Source organism: Lissotriton helveticus, chromosome 5_1, assembly GCF_964261635.1.
Source record: "Lissotriton helveticus chromosome 5_1, aLisHel1.1, whole genome shotgun sequence".
NCBI lineage: Eukaryota > Metazoa > Chordata > Amphibia > Caudata > Salamandridae > Lissotriton > Lissotriton helveticus.
Genome location: NC_136065.1, coordinates 695,423,802 through 695,445,584, shown reverse-complemented (window position 1 = coordinate 695,445,584; position 21,783 = coordinate 695,423,802). Strand labels below are relative to the sequence as shown.

Here is a 21,783-nt window from a genome sequence, read left to right as displayed (position 1 = left end):
ACAACTAAGGGGGTGCTCCAGTTAGCTCCTGGCATCAAAAGTTTCAGTGTGATTCATCAAGCGGGGGCTGAGAAAAATAGGGGTCCCAAAATGCGGTTTCCCCATATTCATTTCTATAGGAAATTTTAGACACAGCTACAGTCCGAACTGCTTAACGGAATTACACCAAATTTGGTAAGAAGGTAGCCCTTGGTTCAGAAAGAGACCTTTTTCTTAAATGGTGTAAATCCGTTCAGTAGTTCCTGAGAAATAAACAAAAATATCGATATCTGAGCACAGAGGAGGGTTTGCGAACCCTCCCGGGCACGAGCTTCACTCTGATTGGCTGCCTACTCTCCAAATCAGGAAGTGTTGACAGCCATCTTGTATATGTGGGTGTATATATATATATATATATATATATATATATATATATATATATATATATTAAACTCCAACTTGCCGCGATTGTGCTTCTCCGCACCAGCAGGTACTCAGACTACAAAATAAGCAAAAGTCAGTCTTCCGTTGTAGTTTCAAATATTTATTACGGTGCAAGCCATCAGACGCGTTTCGGACTTCACGTCCTTGCTCACTGATGATATATATATATATATATATATATATATATATATATATATATATATATATATATATATATATATATATATATATTCAAAATGGGATTTCTTTTGTTCTTTCAAAGAAGTCATCCGGCACTCTCTCGTGGATATCTTTTAATTAGGCTTTTTATTGAGTCTTAAATCACATCCATCAACGCGTTTCGGGAGTCATGCTCCCTTGTATATATATATACACATACACACAAAAACATATACACGCACAGAGAGAGAGAGAGAGAGAGAGAGAGATGGATAGGTAAATACAGATTTCAAAACAATTTTCTTTCAGGCTTAGAGTGCTGCACAAATCATGCAAAAAAAGAGCATTGGACCATGGGTAGTTCCTAAGTTTTAGACGGAGAGCAACTCCTTTATATAGGACACAGTTAAACAATCGACACCCCAAATCCACTCACCTAAAGTGTTTGTTTTTCCAGGAAAGTATTAAGCACAAGATTAGCACAGTGCCATCTACGCCAAGCTAAAAAGGTAGTAAGGCATTTTGCAAAGTCTTGCATAAAACTGGCTAGTGCTATCCAGCCTGAGCTGAAAAAGGACTAAAGGCTTTTACCATAACAGGCAGAGTATTACAGCTTGGGTTGGTAAAACACCACCCAATCCAACCTGGAATGAATAAAAGCAATCCCTGACACATGTGTTTCGCTCTTATTAGAGCTCGTCTGAGAGGTGTAACTTTGTTGTCCTTCTATGACTCTGTAGCCCCTCTTTTCTTGAGCTGGAGCATCGGTATCAGAGAAAACAAGGAAGGGGTGCAAACTCCCTAATCGTCTATTGGCTAGAAAGGTGTACAGATGGAGGTATGCAAGAGGGCCTGGAAATACAATTAAACATTTGTGCGAGACACAAATCTATCTGGTTACTTGGTAAACAGATATTACTTGATCACTTCATAAATAACTCTTGAGCACAAAGCTGCAAATTCAATAAAACACACAAGTGTACTCACATCAAAGCCCCAGGACATAACTGAACTGACATCTGTGGAGAATCCGGAGTAACTCCGAACAGTGGACTCTGAGCTACTAGCATCTTTTACAGTGATGACTAAATCCGTTGAACCTTCTGACACCGGTGTCTCTGCACTAGAATAAAAATGTATTTCATTGAATGGTTATTTACAAATTACACATCTGAACATAAAGCAAGGATCTTAATGACAGATAAACGTCAATCTACCGTAATAGTGACCTAGGACGGAATGCACTAAGGCACGACGTATGCTTGAGGGGGGATTTTAACAATGAAGAAAAGCAACAACTAAGAGTAGCTAATATACAAAGCAGGTAGGGCGTCAATACCCTTTTGCTTTGCTCTGCCTCCTTCCCAAATCACAGGTGTACATTTTACATCTTTGGAGAGGGAGATAATGCAGGACCTGGGATAAAAAAAATGTAAATAAGAATTTATGCAGTATAAATATAGTTCATAAAAAAGGTATTTAGAGAATAATAACTGGAAAAAACAATATATCAAGTTTGTTCTAAATTTTTTTAGATGAGTATATGCTTGTGGAAAGTCCAGAAGAAGCATAGACTTCGGTTGAGTAGGCATGAAGTCAATTACTAACAGGTACCCTGTGGATATCATAATAGGGAACAACATGTGACAATTCTTGCAATATTGATGTTGAAAGCCTTTTCAGAAGGGGGTAAGACTATCATAGGTGCAAAAGGGCATTCAGTGGATCTAAAGCTTTTCAGTCTCTGTTGCCATTTCTCTTACAGTGGTCTGAAATAAAGTGAAACGCCGTAATAAAATCTCTAAATTATGGTCTTGTAACATTGCACCGGATTCGTAGCACTGAAAAAAAACAGATAAAACACGGAAAATTGCTACATTTAAAATTACTAAATGTAGGTCTATTCTCTAATCCTAAACCTCGGCTCAGACCTAAACCCTATTTACAGTCTGATGATCTCTGTTTTCTACATTTGTTATACATATATTTCAATGGAATTAATTGTTATACTTTAAATTAGCTGCTCAGAAAGATAACCAGGCTTAAGTAGGCTATCCTTGTCAGACAGAGATAGATAAAACAGACACTACTTTAGAATTCAACTAGTGTTTAATGAAGGTACTCCATACATATATTTCTGGGCAGGATCAGACTGATAACCTGATGGCAATGTTACCTATACCATACAGATACCATACCAATTACAACAAAGGATGACTAAAACATCCAGCACATCACAACAATATCAGCTTTAGTACATCTTGACACAAATACACACACAATACAAATGCAGATGCCACACATACACCCATATTAAAATGCAGATCCTCAGAATGTAATTTACTATTTATTACCACTGTAGAGATTGGGGTGGGGCTATGAGGCAAAGCGCATATGCATGTATAGTTTATGCAGTGCTGTGTCTTTTCTTGTGGAGTAGTAGTAAACATGTTTCATCATAGCAAGAGCACACTGGGTTATGTCTGTGCAGTGTGACAAAAATCACAAAAACTGGCAGATTGTGCTGTTTCCTTGCATAACGATTCTCTAATGATAAGGCATTAAAAAGTGTTTTAACAAGTCACCTAAACGCTATGGTGGCAATAAAACATTTGCCCTATAGTAATAACTATGTGAATTTGTGTTTATTAGTGTACTTGTTGCTATTGGAGAATACTCCTTTTCATTGGTGTAGCATATTGGTGAAAGCATCCAATGAGAGTGTTAGTTTGTTTTACAGTTCACAAATTGATGGGTAGCTTCCTTATTACTTCTCTACCAAATTTTGTACTGCATGTGCCCAGTTAATGGATGTAACTATTTACAAAACGCATTTGCTGCTAATGCGTAAGAGGTGTATAGAACGTTATTATAACTCTTTGTATTGAATAGTAATCCTTTGTGCAGATGACAGTTGACTTGTGTCCAGTATATTCCACAAACATTTTTTGGTTCTGTAGAAATTTTTTCCAGCACGGCAAATATGCTACGTAGTAAATACTAACTATTGCAAGGGGCCTAGAGCTATTAGAAAGGATTGCCTTAGCATGACAATTTCTTCATAATGTAGAAGACTGTGTGTACCAGGTACTAACTTAGGTACACCTGACTCTTTTGCTTCAAAATATAGACTAACTGTAAAGCTTTCACTACAGTATGAATCTTTAACACCTTCAGACTTTGGTCATTGTAAGCGAATAGTGTATTTTTGAACATGGGTTGCTTACAGTATACCCTGTTCTTAGTAGATAGTTTTTAATACTCTGTGGTGTATTTCTCGTAAGAGGTTCACTGTCTGCAAACAGTGTGGTACAGAGTAAACTCTCTCCATAGAATAAACACTGTTTACATTACCCACTTTTCTACTCATATCAACTTCATTTCTTAATGTAGGTTTAGTGACTGTGAGGGGTTTGATACAGATAAAAACTGTGCGCAGTAGGGCATTCATTTTGGAACAGACTGTAGCATCCTTTCAGCCTGGGAGCTACAAAATGAACACGCCAATACGGAGCTCGTAACTGACGTCTTTATTCATAAGTGTACAACTGAACTTCTGAATATCTCCTAACGGTTAATAACCACACCATAACACCTCTCCAAATAGTTACAGAATTCTCTCATGCAGTCTGCCCATAACCACGGGTACTAGCACTCATATTCTTCAGACACAGTATCTCTCCCATTGTTAAATAAAAGGTGTAAACAACAGCAGCCTTATATTTATTTGATAAGCCATCTAGGTGCTTGCACTAATCAGCCAATTCGCCGAGATAGGTGTCTGAAATGTGACAAATCCCTTGTGATGGATTTTATGGGACGTTTCACTGTTCTCATATGTCCCTTGGATGTCACAACTTTCAGAGTCTCAGCAGCAAAAAGAGGATCTGTTTTCTGCTTCATTTTTTGTTTGAAGACAATTTCCTTAATTCTCAAACGCGGATCAGCATAAGTCTTCATCTGATGTTTTCGAGCAGTGTCAGTGGCATTAACCACATCAGCGATCGGAGTTTCTTCATTGGTCTGCCATGGTAGTTTGGTTCTTACAGGTCTCTGTGATGGCGCAGAAGGACAAGGGCCCAAACGCTCTGGGTAAATAAGGCTTTATTTTCTTTACAGTTCGTTTGTGTCTACTGGTCAGTCTATCTGCTGCAAAGCTTGAGGGCTCCGTGGTGACGGGAGGTTTCTAGTTCTTCTATACAGCTAGCTGATCGGGTCTCGAACTTCCTGGGATAGCCACGCTCTCCCGTGAGCGTGACTCGGGGATAGATGGGGTCGTTGGCCTCCTGACTTTACTCCTGCGGGTACTGTATCTGCTCCACCGAATGGCTCCACGCTGCATCCGAAAGGTGATTCACTCCTCCTCGCTCCGGTCGCGGCTCTCCAGCTCTCTTCTTCCACGTCGGTGACGTCACACGCCTGGAGGTGGGCTTCCGGTGTTATATCCAGTGTTTGTCCGGGCTGGACTCCCTTGGGGTGGAGTCTCGTCACAGAAGAGAGACCTGTTAAAGGAACCTAGGTATTTTCCGTCTTCGTTGTCCTGCTCAGCATTCCATGCCCAGGTCTCCTGTTGAGAGAGAGAGAGGGACGGAGATATGGCAGTCCACCAGTCCCTTGACGCTTCTGGTGACCCCTGGGCCCGGTCTGCCCGGTCACAGTCTCCCAAACAGCAAAGTGGTAGGACTCTCACCAGTGGTGGAGTGAGGAGTCAAACGAAAGGCACAGAGGGCTTGACATAAGGTCTGACTCGATTCCCTCTATTGATGCACGTTGGATCACTCTATTTAGGGTGCCCATAGATCGTTCCACAACACCATTAGTTTGGGGTCAAAAGGGCGCACTTTTTTGATGCTTGACACTGAATCTAATTAGAAACTCATTGCTATTGAAAGTTGGACCATTGTCAGTTTTAAGGATGTCTGGGATGCCTCATGCCGCAAGAATGTCGTATAGCCGCTCAAAAAATTTGTCATGTGTTGGTGTTGTCATTTCCTCCACTAGATTCAAAAATAGGAATACTCCTCAATGACTACAACAAGATGAAGTCCATTCGCGAGGGTCCAAAGAAATCAACGGCCACTCTTTCCTACACGTGTGCAGGAAGATCAGACATGGTTAGTGGATTCTGTGTCACTTTAGGAGAAAGGCAATTACATAAATGGCACTCCTTTTGTTCCCTCTCACCTCGCTCGTCCAAGCGTAGGATTCACACTCGATCTCTCAGGGCTCTTTCTCTGGCAGCATTGTCACGATGTCCTTCATGAGAGAGATCAATGACGTGTTGTCGGAGGCCTTCTGGTATGATGATCTGTTAATCTCTCAACAAAATGTCTTTTTTAGTAACATACAGCTCATCCAGTACATTCTTGAACTTTTTAAATTCAACATCATCACTTAGAGGTCAAACACTTCGACTCCATGACTGCACTGCGATGATGTCTTTAAGGGCAAGCATGTCTTTATCTGTATTTATAGCAGCAACGATCTGCTCAATGGATAAGGCCGCTGGCGTACTGGACCTTACAATTAAGTTGATGTACTGTTTAGCAGTTTTTTTATGTCGAGCTGTGACGATGTAAGGTTGCTCGTGAGAAGTATTCTGCAGGGTTTCGATTCTTGCCTGGCTTATGCACAACTGCATAGTCGTTTTAGTGTAAACACAACCTCCACCTCTCAATGCGAGGGGGCATCTTAGCTTTTGGGTTTCCGATTATGGTGAGCAGCTGGTGGTCTGTAACAATTGTAAAACGCTTGCCCTAAAGTAAGACATTAAAGTGTTTGTAGGCCCACACCAGAGCTAGACTCTCCTTCTCTGGCTGCGAGTAGGCACGTTCTGTGTCAGGCAGACTTCAACTAACATATGTCACAATGTGTCTCAGAGCATTTGGATGTCCATTATGCTGAGCAAGGATTACTCCTTGCCCCACCAGGCTCGCATCAACACTAATCTTTTAGATGGATGAACTTGATGACGATCAACTTCGTTTAGTTAACATCTGTCGCAACTGTGGTTGCTTTTTAGGTCTTGCCTAAGCAGCATGCATGCGCTGCATAGGAGACCTTTAGCCATCGTGCAGCTCTTTTTCCAGGCACATACTCGTGCTTGTGGCTGCATACGGCTTGCAGGAGTGGGCAGCGGTGGAAAGTACGAGTATGTGCTTTGAAAAAGAGCAGACTGGGGGGGTCACAAGTACTCGTTAATTAACTTTCGTGGCCGCAGGGCCCAGCTTGTGTTTCATCGCTTGTTTGTTTTGGTTTCAGCGCGAGGCGTGCGCGCTATTTTTTTTTACATCCCAGGTCTGTATTCTCTCTCTAAACCTTTGATTGTTTTATGGGTGTTCTACCAACTTCATGGCTTAGTTAAAGTTCTGTGTATTTTCTGGTACCCCTTCCCTTGACTTTGATGCTTCTGGTGTTTGCCCCAAGAACCCTATTTCTGTTCCATGTTCACATTGAGCACCTATCAGTCGCATTCTGTATACCCCGGTTTGTAACATGCTCTTTGACTTCCCCCAGCTATCTTCTTTTGTGTTGACCCGCCACTTTTTGTTATCTCTTAATGTTTATCTCAATTGCTTTCTATCATGTAGCTATCCCCCATTTCATTTCTTTGGGTTGACTTCAATTCACTATCGTCACCCTTGTCTTTCACAGAGACATAATATTAGTAGTTGGTAGATCGTCTTCTGAATTCCTTTCAAAACAAGCTTTTACCCTGAAACCAATACGTGTTTTGGCACTCTTGGTAAATTCAAACGGGCTCTTAAGGATAATTGCAGGGCCCAACCCCTAACCAGATCCTCACTCTGCCAAAAAGTCGACATGCCCTCTCTTTGTAGGTCACGCTTCAGCTGCCCACAAACGGCATTAATCGTCCAGTCTCCTTTGACAAGCGTTCTCTTCACTCTAGGTCGTCTCAAGCGGCTGCCCCTCAGGACAGAGGAGCCTGAGGAAACAGAGAGGATTCTGGGTACTTCGTTTTCTAGATGTCCACGCGAGTCATTCTTTATGTCTCCTACACGTCTTCCATTGGTCACATGCCAAAGTGACTGGCGACCAGAGTGTAGAGGATATGCTTTGCTGTTTTTTTCTTTTTAATTCAGAAAACACATTTTCGTTTTAAAATATATATAACCAAACTTAGTGGGCAGTGGTCCAGGAGAGACTACCGCGGACCTTCATTCATTTACGGGAGTAGTTTCCGGCTTTGGTAGACACAAATGAAAGAAAAATAAGCCTTTGGGATCTGCTAAATAGGCGAGACCTATTGGCTATGCCAATGCTTGTTGTCTTTGTGGGCGTGGGGAGAATGCTTCTGGAACTTTCTGGCATCCATTTTCTCGTCATGACGCACGTGGTGTCTCTTTTGTCAAGCAAACCGTTATGAAATGGTTTACCTTACGCAACATTTGCACTTCTGTCCGATGGCTGGAGACTTGCTTTCTTGTGGAAATAAAAATCCACTTCAGAAATACAGCTTTCCTTTCTTTTACATATTGCCTTACGTGTATCTACTTTGTGCCTGTTTGCTATTCATGATTTTTGCTAATTTACTCTTTGCTGTTCCAGGTTTCATGTCGGTAGCTTGCCGATCTGCTCTTTCCTTGGCTCTTGCCACCATTAGCACTTTTTTTAAACAAAGCATCTCTCTCAGCATGCATAATCTGAACAAGTTTGAAAGACAGCCATCAATGACTCTGAGGCACATGGTTTCATCAATAAAGTCACTAAATTTACAATGTTTGATAAGCACATCAAGTCTCTCAACAAACTCATCCATCATTTCACCAACTTGTTGTCTTGCTTGATTGAAACTGTACCTTTCGTAGTTGACGTTTGGCATTGGATTGAACTTGGCTTCTAACGCTTCCCTAATTTGACAGTAGGATGCTGTATAAGCTTGTGATATTTTCTTCAGCACTTCTTTTACTCCATCACCAACAAAGTTCTTTAGGTACTTAGGGGCCATATGTAGGTCGGCAAATACCGGTCGGTAACGGCCGAAATTCGGTCATTTCGGCCGTTACCGACCGGTATCCAGGAAATTAGATGTAGGAGTGTAATTATTACCGAATCGGGAAATATGAGTCGGTATTTATCCGAATCGGAAAACATGAGTCGGTATCTTACCGATTCGGAATATTCAGAATTCACAGTTGCCGAATTCTTACTTAACGAATCGGTAAATAGGAAATGGTAAAATAATGGGCATGGAGATGTAGGAAACCCGAAAAATACAGAATTTAAGGAAATTCGGTATTTAGGAGTCGGTATTTACCATGGATTGAATGCAGGTGGTAACCAGGTGCAGGCTATAAAATGAGGCCCAAAATGCAACAGTGTAACCAGAATGGCGGCTTTCTACGTCATTGCAAGGCGGCAAAGACTACAGGCAGCAGGAGAGAGGGAATGGCTAAGGGAGGAGCAAGTGTACAGGCAGAGGATAACACTTTACCAACTGACAGAGCCAGAAATACTCCAAAGGTACAGGCTACATCCCCAAACCATCCTGAACCTGATCAGGGACCTACACCCACTCCTGGAGCACCCAACACCAAGGGCGCACGCCATCCCACCCCATGTGCAGGTGCTGTGCAGCCTACACCTGCTTGCCTCTGGGAGTTACCAAAGTGTGATAGCTGCAGTAGGTGGTTTGAGCTGCCTGTCCCGTTTCATCAGGAGGTTCCTTGACGCCATGATGCAGAGGATGGAGCATTATATTTCATTCCCTGACACACCTGCGGTACTTGCAAAGACCAAGACTGATTTGTATCAACTGGCACACTTCCCTCACTTGATAGGCTGCATGGATGGCACCCACATACCACTCTGCCCACTTGCAGCCACAGAACACATATACAGGAACCGGAGGTCGACGCACTCCATCAATGTGCAGGTCATATGCAACGCTGGCAACATCATCACAGACATCGTGGCCAAATTCCCTGGGAGTACCCATGATTCGTACATATTCCAGAATAGTGGGATATACACACGCCTAGTTGCCGGAGATTTTGGGAATGGATACCTGCTAGGTAAATTACATTGACACACCCTGACAGTCACAGTAGATGAATGTATTATGATAATGCAACTAATGGCAATCTTTCTCCCCCCTAGGCAATAGTGCATGTGCCCTGCGGTCCTTTGTGCTCACCCCCTACCTCAACCCATCCACCAGGAGTGAAAGGCGTTACAATGTGGCTCACAGATCTACACGCAACGTTGTGGAGCGCACATTTGGACTCCTCAAGAGCAGGTTTCGCTGCCTCCACAAGAGTGGAGGGGCACGCCAGTACACTCCAATCCTGTGCTGGAAAATCATTGCGACCTGTGCCATGTTACACAATCTTACCACCAAGGAAGGCACAGAGGTGGAGATCACACATCATGAGGACACTGATGATGACACAGAACAGGCAGAGCCCTATGCTACAGTAGCAGCACCAGCAACAGATGTGAGTCTAAGACGGGCAGAGATCACACAGCAATATTTCTGAGTGAGTAATGAGACACAGACAGGCTAAGATTATGATGTACGTAGTTTAATTTTTACTACACCATTCCAATAATACCACACAATGGTAACACAAAATATCAATGTCCATGTCTGGGTGGTCACAGTTAACCCCACCGTGACCTGTTCTTTGGGTTGAGGGCATAGTTACTGTTTCAGTCCACGGATTACAGGGTCGGACTGACGTGGCTGTGTTTCACGGCTTTCGGTGTTGCCTGGCTCTGTGGATTGACGCCTGCCGCTCTTGCGTATTTCCGGAACAGGAGTGCTTGCGCCACTCCTGCTGGTGGATTCTTCACTTTCAACCACACATGTGTCGCCTCTAGTGGCTGTCTGTTGCGTAAGCATCAGCTCCATGGCAGAGGTCACTCTGCCCATCCCCATAGCTAAATCGGTGCAGCAGTGCACAATTGAATCCTGCATCGTTACTGACCGTCTGCACAGCAGGGAGGTTGCAGTTGCAAAGCGGTTTAATGCTTTGGTCTGCTGGCGCAAACCCACACGAGCCTTGCGCCTCTTCAAGTGGTCCCTATCCAATTTGTCGCACAGGACTGTCATGCACTGGGTCATGTCTGTCATGCCATTTGCCAGCGACTGCATGCTGTCCGAAATGTTCCCTATGCCCTTGTCGATGTTATCCAGCTTGTTGTTAATGGTGCGCACCTGCCTCTGAACACCCATCATTGCCTTTGCCTGCAGGCGCTGGAACTTGACCATGGTGGCCTCCAGACCGCAGAAGACCCCCTCAACGTCCTGCCTTCAGCTCTCTCCCGTGCCCTTCGGACTCGGACACTGGCCCGCACAGCTCTTGGAGTGGGCTGTTGCTCAGCGTTGGCTGACTCTGGTGGATTGCTTGCCATGTCACCCTCCTCCTCTTCCTCCTCAGATGTTTCTAGAATGCGGAGAGGGGGCACATCAAGCCGCCTTGCCCTTTCCTGCACAGGTGACGGTGTAGTTGGTGTGGGGGACTGTGCTGCTGCTACTGACTCCTGAGTCCCAAACAAAAGAGGTGACTGAGGCTGTGGTTTGGTTGTTTGCTCAGGTGTCTTGGCTGCCTGCTCTGTGTTCTTCCCTTGTTGAACCGTGCTGGGACCAGCTTCTTCTCTCCTCTTCTCCCTATCCATTGCTGTGCTGCGTGATGACTCTCCTGTGGACAGACATGGACATTGTGTCAGTGGAGTAGTTCACCTGTGTGTCTTGATTAAATCACACCACTATCACACATTTGCCTGCTCCTCATTTGCTTCTGCTAGTAGTGTGTTGCATCCCTTGCTGTATGGTATGCTCAATTGTACTATACTGGTAACAGTTATACTGGAGCGCACAGCGTGTATAAGTAACAGTAGATACAGGGTCAAGTCCGATTGGTGCTCAAAGTGGAAAGAGTAGGTTACCACTACTCAAATACATGTCATGAAATGACTATACATTAACAGTTATCCACCAAGCACTCGTCTTCAAATAGAGTCAATTAGATCCCAATGTTCATATGTCTTTTATTCCATCAATCCGTCATCAGATTTCTTCATCCAATGTGTGACAAAATACCAGCCAACACGTGTTTCGTCTGGTCAGTCTATGACATACAGACTTCTTCAGGGCTGCAATTAATACAGTAACCAAAATTACAAAACACAATCTTGTGCTAAGTATACGTAATTCAATGCACCGAATAAGTGTATTCAGAGAAAGTAAAACACGGAAGTACCAGTCACCAGGAGTAAAGCTGGAAATACCCAAAATGTGTCACTAATATATTTAATGCCCAAGTCAGAGTTCCTATTCACACTAGATTGAAATATCAAAGCAAGAGTAACGTACCCAACTTCAAATCCAAATGCTGCGGATAATATTAATGGCAAATAACCTAAAATACCAAATGAGACCCAGTCACCAACTACACCAGCAGATTGGTCGTCATAATAAAATAAGGCATTATCCTTAATGACTCACCAATAGTGTAAGTGCAAAATCATGTAGTAGGTAATCTTCAAAATTCGAATAATCTCCTCAATCCAATCCAAACGAAATTCTAATCTGTAAACAAAACTAATGTCACTTAGCAAGATCAACCTTTTTCTAGAGTTATCATTCATTCTTTATACATCTTATTCGTAAAACAGAGGCTAAACCACATATAACATATGTCACTCACATTACTATATGCTCAATCTGAACCAATGCACAGCATATATGTAGTGTGATAATGTCTGTGAATTATATCCATTTCGTTAAGTACTCAAAATACATATATTTTATCATTAGGTCACTGACTGTACATATAATCACTATACAGTTCACAGCGCAGTCAATCTACAATTTATCACTTCCCAATAGGTACCTGAGAACGTTAGTTAGTTCGTAGTCCAGTTAATAAGTTCCAGGCGTCTTCAAATCAAAGTTGTAAACCAACATAATAGACGGTCAAAACCATCGTAATTGTTTTATAAATTCTCGCTATCCTCGTATCAGCAGGCTGCAATCGAATTGAAACTTGCATTAGCGAGCGCCTCGTAACCAAACTAGATTGTATACTACAACCACTTTGTTGTCACCCAACTCACCGCGTATCTGCTCCTGCAATTTCCGAAACGGTCGCGTACTACACACGCGCCATCTTTGAATGGCAATATATAGCCAAATTCGCGGGCGCCATCTTGGAGTGGTGAATCTACATTTATACTCGCAGCTAATTCTAATATAAGGTATCTGAATTTTATTTACCACAAGACCATTGTTAGCCGTCACGTTAATATAAAAACAGTATTAAATCTATTTAGCCCGTACATTTGGCCTATCTGCATTCAAAACAATCTCGCGTGGTAATCGCAAAATAGCGGGCGCCATTGTAAAGTGGTGAACCTACGTTAATACTCTCATTAGTCACCAATGTCTAAACTAGTTCACTTCATTAGCAATATCCAAATAAAGTAAGTAATATGGATTGTTACCGCGATCCATCACGCTATTATGGGGTCATATGAATTTTAATGACATATCAATTTAAGATTGCACCTAAACTTAGTATGTTCAAAACAATTTCTAGTGGTGGTTTAAAAGCCTACATTTGTAACCAAAACTATAATTACTATATGGGCCTTCGCACCATACATCTTCAACTCTGTAAGATAGACAGACCCACATTTCACATTATACGTGATTGAGAGGGTCAGAATAATTAACCATTCTTCGAAATTTTAATTACAAATAGTCAGGATAGTAATGCTGTAATCTCAGAACTACAGCATTGTAAAGAAAACAGACCTACATCTGATAGTATATGTCAGCGAAAGGGGTCCAGATGGTATTATCAATCTGCATGAGTTTAGCAGAAAATAAATCCGCACATCCAGGAGCCAGGAAGAAAGGGAAAGGAGGATAGGGTGAAAAGTTACAGTTACATCAGATAAAGTAGTATTGTTCTACCTCATAGATCCTACGTGGTATGATCGTGTAAAAACAGATATTACATTCAATTGTTATACAGTACATGAATTTAGTAACTTCAGAGCAAAACCACAAACTATATACAGCATCCACAGGTCATTCTTGCCCTAAGTAGTATTCAAATTCGTGGTCGATATTCAGACCGCGTTCAACTGCCTTTAGTTTCAATAACCACATCACTTCTCTGCGCCTTAGCTGTAATTGCCTGTTCCCACCTCTGACATCACGTTTGATATGATCAATTCCATGATATTTAAACACATGTTTCTCTTTTTCGTGAAAGTTTCTAACAATGTGGGAGGCAATGGGATAACGAGTATCCCCTGTTTTCAATGCTCTAAAATGCTCTACCATTCTCTCTTTTAGTTTTCTGATGGTGCTACCAACATAAATTTGTTTACAAGAGCAAACTATAACATAAACAACAAAAGTAGTATCACAGTTAATAAACATATTAATTAGATGTTCTCCTGTATTGTTATAGTTAAACGTCTTGATCCTATTTACAGCCCATCTGCAGGAGCTACATCTTCCACACTTGTGGAAGCCTATAGATCGCTCAGTGAGCCAATCAGGAACAGTATTCTTCAGGGGGTAGCTTGGACTGACGAAATTAGAAAGGGTTCGACCCCTTCTAAAAGTAAGTCCGGGTTTATCTCCAATAAAGGGTGTCAAATCTTTATCCATTTGTAGTAAGTGCCAGTGTCTTTTTAAGATTTTATACAGTTGGGCACTATCAGTACCATAGTTTGTAACTAAACGGATCTTATCTTCTTTAGGTTCAACAGATTTATCTTTAAGGGTTCTTGACCTTTTAAGTTTCTTAGCTCTAGTCACTGCATTTTCAACCACTTTACTCTGATAACCACGTTTCAGAAATCTCTTTGTTAGGTCAGTAAGATTGTGCTCAAAGTCATTATCTATCGAACAATTCCGTCTCGCCCTTACCATCTCACCATAAGGGATCGCATTTATTTGGCTAACTGGATGACAACTTCGAGCATGCAAAACAGCATTACAGCTGGTAGGTTTGCGAAACATACGACTGCAAATTTTGCCATCTTTGATAAACAGTTCAATGTCTAAAAAATTGATACTATTTTTGTCATAGTGGGTAGTAAATGACAGGTTCAGTGCATTATCATTCAAATAATCAAAAAAGCCTTTAAGTTCATCAACTGAACCTGTCCAAATAAGAAGGCAATCGTCTATATATCGCCCCCAGTAGTATATGTGTTGTATCCATTTTTTACCGGATGGGCCCCAGATTCTCTCCGCCTCAAAGAACCCCATAAAGAGGTTCGCAAAGGACGGAGCAAACCTAGAACCCATTGCGGTACCAAGGCGCTGTCTAAACCAATTGCCATCAAAGAGGAACACATTATTTTGAAGCACCAATCTTGTCATCTTCAAAATCATCTGATTATGATCATAGTATTCCGCACTCCTATTGCCAAGAAAGAAGTCAATAGCACGAATACCTAATTCATGATCGATGTTGGTATAAAGAGATACCACATCGAGTGTTACCAATATCATTCTGTCATCCCATACCAAATCATTCATAAGATTGAGTACGTGTTTTGAGTCCTCAATAAAAGAAGGTACATTTTTGACATAAAGCTGTAAAAAAGTATCAACGTATTGGGAAAGGCGCTCTGTTGGCCCCCCAATACCAGAAATTATTGGCCTGCCTGGTGGTTTAACCATGGATTTGTGAATTTTAGGTAGCATGTACATGCATGGTGCACGCGGTGTAGTAACTTGTAAATAAAGAAATTCATTGCGATCAATAAGAGTTTCTTCGTACCAAATTTTCAATTGATCATTAATGATCTTGGACAGGCTTGTAAGAGGATTACTTTGCAGTTTTTCATAGTACACAATATTGTTCAATTGGGAATACACTTCTTCTTTGTAATCTGTTGTATTCAAAATTACTATGTTCCCACCTTTATCCGCTCTACGTATGGTGATGTCAGGGTTATTCGTAAGTTCTTTTAGTGCTTGCCTTTCCCCAGGCAATAAGTTATCTTTATACTTCTTTGTCCTGGCTGAACATTTGGCATCAGTAATTCTGTCTATATCTTGATTAACCGCCTTGGAGAAGGCTTCGATTGTACTAACAGATGCCACCTGCGGTGTCCATTTTGATCTTTCTTTCAGCCCACTTTCCTCACTCAGGAACCTATCTATCCCCAAATCATCCAATAACTTCAGTAAAGTCACAGGATCTTCCTCTATCTCAGTAATGGACAGTAATAATTGAGTTTCTTTGAGTTCTTGAATGGTGATTTCACTTACAGGTTTTATTTTCGCATATCTGGGCTTGTCTGGTACATTAGCAAAGTATTTTTTCAGTTTGAGCCTCCTTACAAACTTAAATACATCAATTTTAATCAAATACCAATCAGACATAGTCATAGGGCAAAATCCCATTCCTTTTTTAAGTAAACTGATCATATTCTCAGATAACTCAGTTGATGACAAATTCACAATTTCGATATTACCAACATCATTAGCATCATTTTCAGTTACGGTTTCCATGATCTCGTTCGCATGCCTACCCTTCCTCCTTGTCCTCCTACCGCCTCTGCCACCTCTCCTGGTTTTTTTGCAATTGCCACTCGGTTCCTCTCCGAGTCCCTGTTTCCACGGCGCAGCCTGCGCACCTCTACTAAAAAATTATTCTCAACTGATTGAAGGGAAGAGGTCTCAGAGTTTTCCTCATTATCACTACTGGAGATGTTACTAGTACCAGGGTCACTATCACTAGCTGATGGAGTGCCGCTCTTTTGCTTATCAGTCATAGATTTAGTAATAAGATAGTCAAATTTTCTTGCAAAGGTATAAACACGACGTGACCGGTAGTCCTTTTCGTCGCGTTTAATCCTTCTTGCTTTCCTTTGCTTGATATCATTTTGTAAATCATTTAGTTTTTCATCCAAAACAGTATAATTTTTAATAGTCGCTTCGGGAAGATTCATTTCTTTAATTTCATCCTCTACTTTCTGTATTTCAACCAATAATTTCGCTATTTTTCTCTCAGCATTTTCAATGAGAATATTAATCAGATTCTTGGAACTGGTATTGAGTTCCTTCTCCCATGTTACATAAAGATCAGGCTCTAGATCCTCATACGTTGGTATGATCTGGGACCTAAGGCCACGCGGAATTCTATTGAGCTTTAGATATTGTTTTAAAGTAGCGGCATCCCACCATTTATTCAGCTCAGTACGTTTAAGGGATTCAAGCTTCACAAACTTGGCTCTAAGGCCTTCCTTTTTAGTCTCTTTAGATGGTCCCATGGCAGCTCCTATTGTTCCACCTGCCACTAACTTGTCAAATAATTGCTCTGCCTCCTTATCTCTATTCATCTTAACTTATGCGGCTGCTCCCTAACCAAATGAGCAATTGTACTATACTAGTAACAGTTATACTGGAGCGCACAGCGTGTATAAGTAACAGTAGATACAGGGTCAAGTCCGATTGGTGCTCAAAGTGGAAAGAGTAGGTTACCACTACTCAAATACATGTCATGAAATGACTATACATTAACAGTTATCCACCAAGCACTCGTCTTCAAATAGAGTCAATTAGATCCCAATGTTCATATGTCTTTTATTCCATCAATCCGTCATCAGATTTCTTCATCCAATGTGTGACAAAATACCAGCCAACACGTGTTTCGTCTGTATGGTATGCTGACTGTATTGCTTTATCTACCTATGACTACGTCTCCCATGAAGCATTGCTGGGCATTAGTAAAACCTGTACTGGAGTTTGATGTAGGCACACAGAGTGGGGAAGGGGAACAGGGAAATGGGTTAATGATAATGTCCATGCTTCTTACCTTGTTTCTTTGCAGCTCTGGCGGTGCGGTCAGCGTCCCCAATGCCATGAATGCTTTCCGGCTCTAGGGTGGATTCCACAAGCTCCTCAATGGCAGTGAGTCGTGGTGCTCGGTTTCTGCCTCCCCCTGTTGCTGCAGCTTCTTTTCTGTGGGCAGCTAGTTTCTTTTTGGTGATAATACGAAGGTCATACCACCTTTTTTTTAAATCCTCAATTTCCCGGTGGGTGACCCCGATGGCATTTACCTTTGCAAGGATATCAATCCAGGTGGTGCGCTAGACAGACTCTGCAACATGCAGAGACTGTTTGCCAAAGATTTTGCAGTAGTGTTTCACCACCTCTTCTACCAGCACCTGCAGTTCTTCAGGGCTGAATTTCAGTTTCCTCCTGCGCTCTGCTGCATCACTCTGGCCATCCTGGGTCTCCATTGTGCTGTTCAGGTAAGCTCAGGGAAGCCTGCTCCTCTGTCTGTCCTCCTGCTCTCCTGACTGTTCAGTTTCTGCACCTGCATGGGTGTGGCCACTCCCAGGTACTGGGGAGGGGTGCTTGTTTCTGATTGGTTGATTCCACTGTACCTTTGTTTTTGGGTGTGGTTGGTGTTTCTGATTGGTTCACAGGCTCACATGTTTGTCAGTTTCAAATTTCCGAATCGGTATTTACCGAAATCTGTAATTTCCAATTCGGTAATTTACCGAATCGGAAATTACCGATTCGGTAAATACCGAATTCATGTTCCGAGTCATTCCGAATCGGTAAATTTTACCAATTTTTTACCTACATCACAATTTCCGATTCTGAAATACCGATTCGGTATGAGTCGGTATTTAAGAATCGGAAATATCAAATTACCTACATCTGGCCCTTAATGATTTTCTTATCAACTATTTCTTCTAGGACATCTATGAAATCATTGAACGTGTCGTCCAATGCAGTCCATCTGGCGCCAATATTCTGGTTCAGCACCGTGTGAAATGGTGGTTTCAGGCCGATGACGGCTGATAGCCAGAAACGGGTCCTAGGATGCTTGATTCCGGTCCAGGGAAGACATGGCTTGGCAGTTCGGGCTGGACTGTTCCCATGAGGCACAGGGTCAAGGCTGATTTGCATATGGCCATGTCTGAACTGGGGTGGTGTGGAGTGCAAAAAAACGATGGATTTAGGCCCAGATCTCTGTACTGGAGTGAATGTAGGACATTGTTCTGCATTCTGTCCATCAACTGTTGTTTTTGCATCTTACCTGGTTATGGCTGCCTTTAGCATCTTTTTCTTTTTGTCGTACCTGGTTGTGAATGCCTTTAGCGTTTTCGCTTTGTATCAATTATGGCTCTGTGTTAGACTGTAGCAAAGTATCTCTTTTGGCCTTACCAGTGAGTTTCTGGCATGCTTTTTGAGTGTGCTCCTCTGCCGAGCCTTCAACTTCTTCAAGGGTCATATATGGGCTGGATTGGTGCTTTGATTCCACACACGCCAACCTCGAACTGCTTCTCATCAAAGAGGCGCAAGTGGCACCCACAAGCAGTTTGCAGAAGTATTGCAAACACTCAGGGAGAGCAGTCTCTTTACTTCAGGGTACAGATCCAACACTCGTCTCCAGTTGTAGCGTCCTCCCCAGTCCGGGAGCTTGCAAAATGAACACACCACACACGGAGTTCGTAATGGACGTCTTTATTTATCAGCTTACAACATTCAACTGAACTTCTCGATATCTCCTAATTGTTTATAATAACACCTTAACACCTCCCTAAATGGTTACGCAATTCTCTTAATGAGGCCACCCAGAACCTGAGGGTCCTGGCAGTCTTAGTGTAAAGGCACTACACAGACGTTCAGTATTTTTTAGGAACTTGGCTTTCTCTGAACAGTTGTATACAGATTGAACAACGTATGCAATGAGGGTTTCCCGTATATCTGTGGCTGATTGCTAATGTGAACTAAACTACAGTTGAAGTGTATGGTATAGGATCAATGTTGCATATAACACATGATTAATACACCGAAGGGTGTTGTATCGGTCTCCATATCCGGGGTAGACAGCTTAAAACATGCAGCTTTGAGGGTACATATCACTTAAACATTAAGAGTCTAGTCTGCTATGTGCCAACCTTAGGTCAGCCCTTATACACATCATCTGGAGTATGCCAACCTTGGTACAGGGTCTTTACACTGCACAAGAGGAGGTGAGGGAGAAAAAAGGAGCACTCATCTAATCATCTTCCGTCACTATTCTGTATAAATGCCCAATCCTGAGAACATACAGCCATAACAAGACAACTCCTCAATTAAAGGACAGGTAATTCCATTCTGAAATTTTCCTGGGGGAAATTGGATTTGCTTTTCTAAGGTTTTAAACTTGAGTGATTCCCAAATTTAACTGCATCAGTACAATACATTTAGAAATCCAACCAATAAATAAAAAAATTGAGAAAACAAAATAAAATATGTAATGATTTATCATGTTAAACTGCGCATCAATTATAATGATGCTGCTAACAAGTACATTTGCACGAGCATATCTATTATGCACAGCTCTTGCAGATCGGATGGGAAAGAGATAATTAATAACCAAAGCGGTTTCTTGCCTCCACAGGGGAATTTTTGAAATCACTAACTTAACCAAATATAAACCATGATAAGTCAGTTAAGTCAATGTCCCCGCTCTGCCTGCCACCTGAACTGCTTATTGCCTCTTCACTTCGCTCTTTTGCCTGCCATTGCCTGCCTCGAGATCGCAAGTACCCAGTAGCGCTAGATTGCCTGAGAGGCTGGGACATTGTTGAGCATTGCATGTTCGTAGCGCTCTGTTTGCCTAACTACGCTGTAATTTATATTTTAAAATTGCTGCGCTGCCTGTCTAAGTAATCGCTGCCTGATTTTACCGGTGCCACTGCCATCAGTTTCGCGTTATTTATCTCTGTGCCCCAATCCGGTTTCGATTTCGGCTGAGGCCATTTTGAGCTTGTTGTTGTTGCTTTCTGTGCCTTCCCTGCCCAGATCTCCGCCCAGCTCCCGCCTCCCAGCTGACCATCCCTCGCCCCACCCCCTCTTCTATCCGCATATGACAGATGCATTTTCGCGCAGCGGTCGCGCCTCATGCGCGCCGAAGGCGCGCCAAAGGTAAGCCCGTCTACGCCCGTCCGCGCCTGGACCGCGCCCAGTGCCAGACCGCCTACCCCCCGCAAACCTCACTCCTCCTGCATAACGTATGACGCCGCCACCCTCTTAGCCATTAACCCCGGATGCACTTCACAATGCTACGAGGCTGCCCCAGGATATACCCACGGTCCCTTCGCCTGCCACTCCTGCAAGTTCGCCTGCATCAAGACCCACACCAAATCCACAACCTCCAAACACAGCTCCGACTCTAACCACCTGAAATGCATCCTGCTAAACACCCGCTCGATCCACAAACACGCAACAGAACTCTGGGACCTACTCGACACTGGGTCACCGGACATCGCCTTCCTTACAGAAACCTGGATGAACGCATCATCAGCACCCGACATCGCCTTAGCCATCCCAGACGCTTACAAGATCTTCCGAAAAGACCGTACCAACCAAACAGGAGGCGGCATCGCCATCGTCCATAAGAACACCACCAGAATCACGACCAGCTTCGACGATTACCTTGCAACCGCTGAACACCTCCACTTCCAGATCCACACCGACCCCAGGACCACACTTAGAGGCACCCTCATCTACAGACCACCAGGAACCCGTAAACAATTCAGCGAAGACATCACTGACTTCATCAGCCCACATGCCCTCCCCTTCGAGAACTACATTCTACTGGGAGATTTCAACTTCCACCTAGAAAAGAAAAACGACTGCAACACCACCACACTTCTGGACAACCTGGCCAATCTTGGACTCCAACAACTTGTTGACACCCCCACCCACTTAGCCGGACACACGCTCAACCCTATCTTCACCTCCAGCAAACTCATCTCCTTCAATCATACCACAGCTCTCCATTGGACGGACCACAGCTGTATCCACTTCAGCTACAAAACTACCACGACTCACAACCCCCCACAACCTATTCCTCGAAGAAACTGGAACAAAATCACCACCGACCAACTCCTCACATCGCTCAACCAATACCCTCCAGCCCTCTCATCGGACCCAAACGAAGCTGCCACCAAACTCAAACAATGGATCACTCACAGCGTTGACGAATTAGCACCCCTAAAAAACGGCCAGATCAAACAAGGTAGCAAAAAGGCCCCCTGGTTCAACGATGACCTTAAGAATTCCATCTGAAATTCAGAACGCTGAGAAAGCCCGCGCATTACAGCCTCTTTGCTGCAAGCTGCACAATTTAATTCCATTTTAAAAGCCCCGTTTTCCTCATATTGTTTAAATTTTATTTTTTTTGGCTTGATTTT

General features: G+C 42.7%; 1 protein-coding gene across 7 annotated transcripts in view; it reads right to left on the bottom strand.

Annotated features, from left to right (window-relative positions):
* FAM149B1 (family with sequence similarity 149 member B1) overlaps positions 1–21,783 on the bottom strand; it is a 635,963-nt gene that overhangs the window by 508,490 nt on the left and 105,690 nt on the right. For 6 of the 7 annotated variants that reach the window (XM_078643097.1, XM_078643096.1, XM_078643101.1 and 3 more), the window contains exon 3: positions 1,570–1,705. In XM_078643097.1, the coding sequence (XP_078499223.1) occupies positions 1,570–1,705 (136 nt within the window). The remainder of the gene's footprint in view (positions 1–1,569; positions 1,706–21,783) is intronic. The other variant, XM_078643100.1, reaches the window with a different exon arrangement.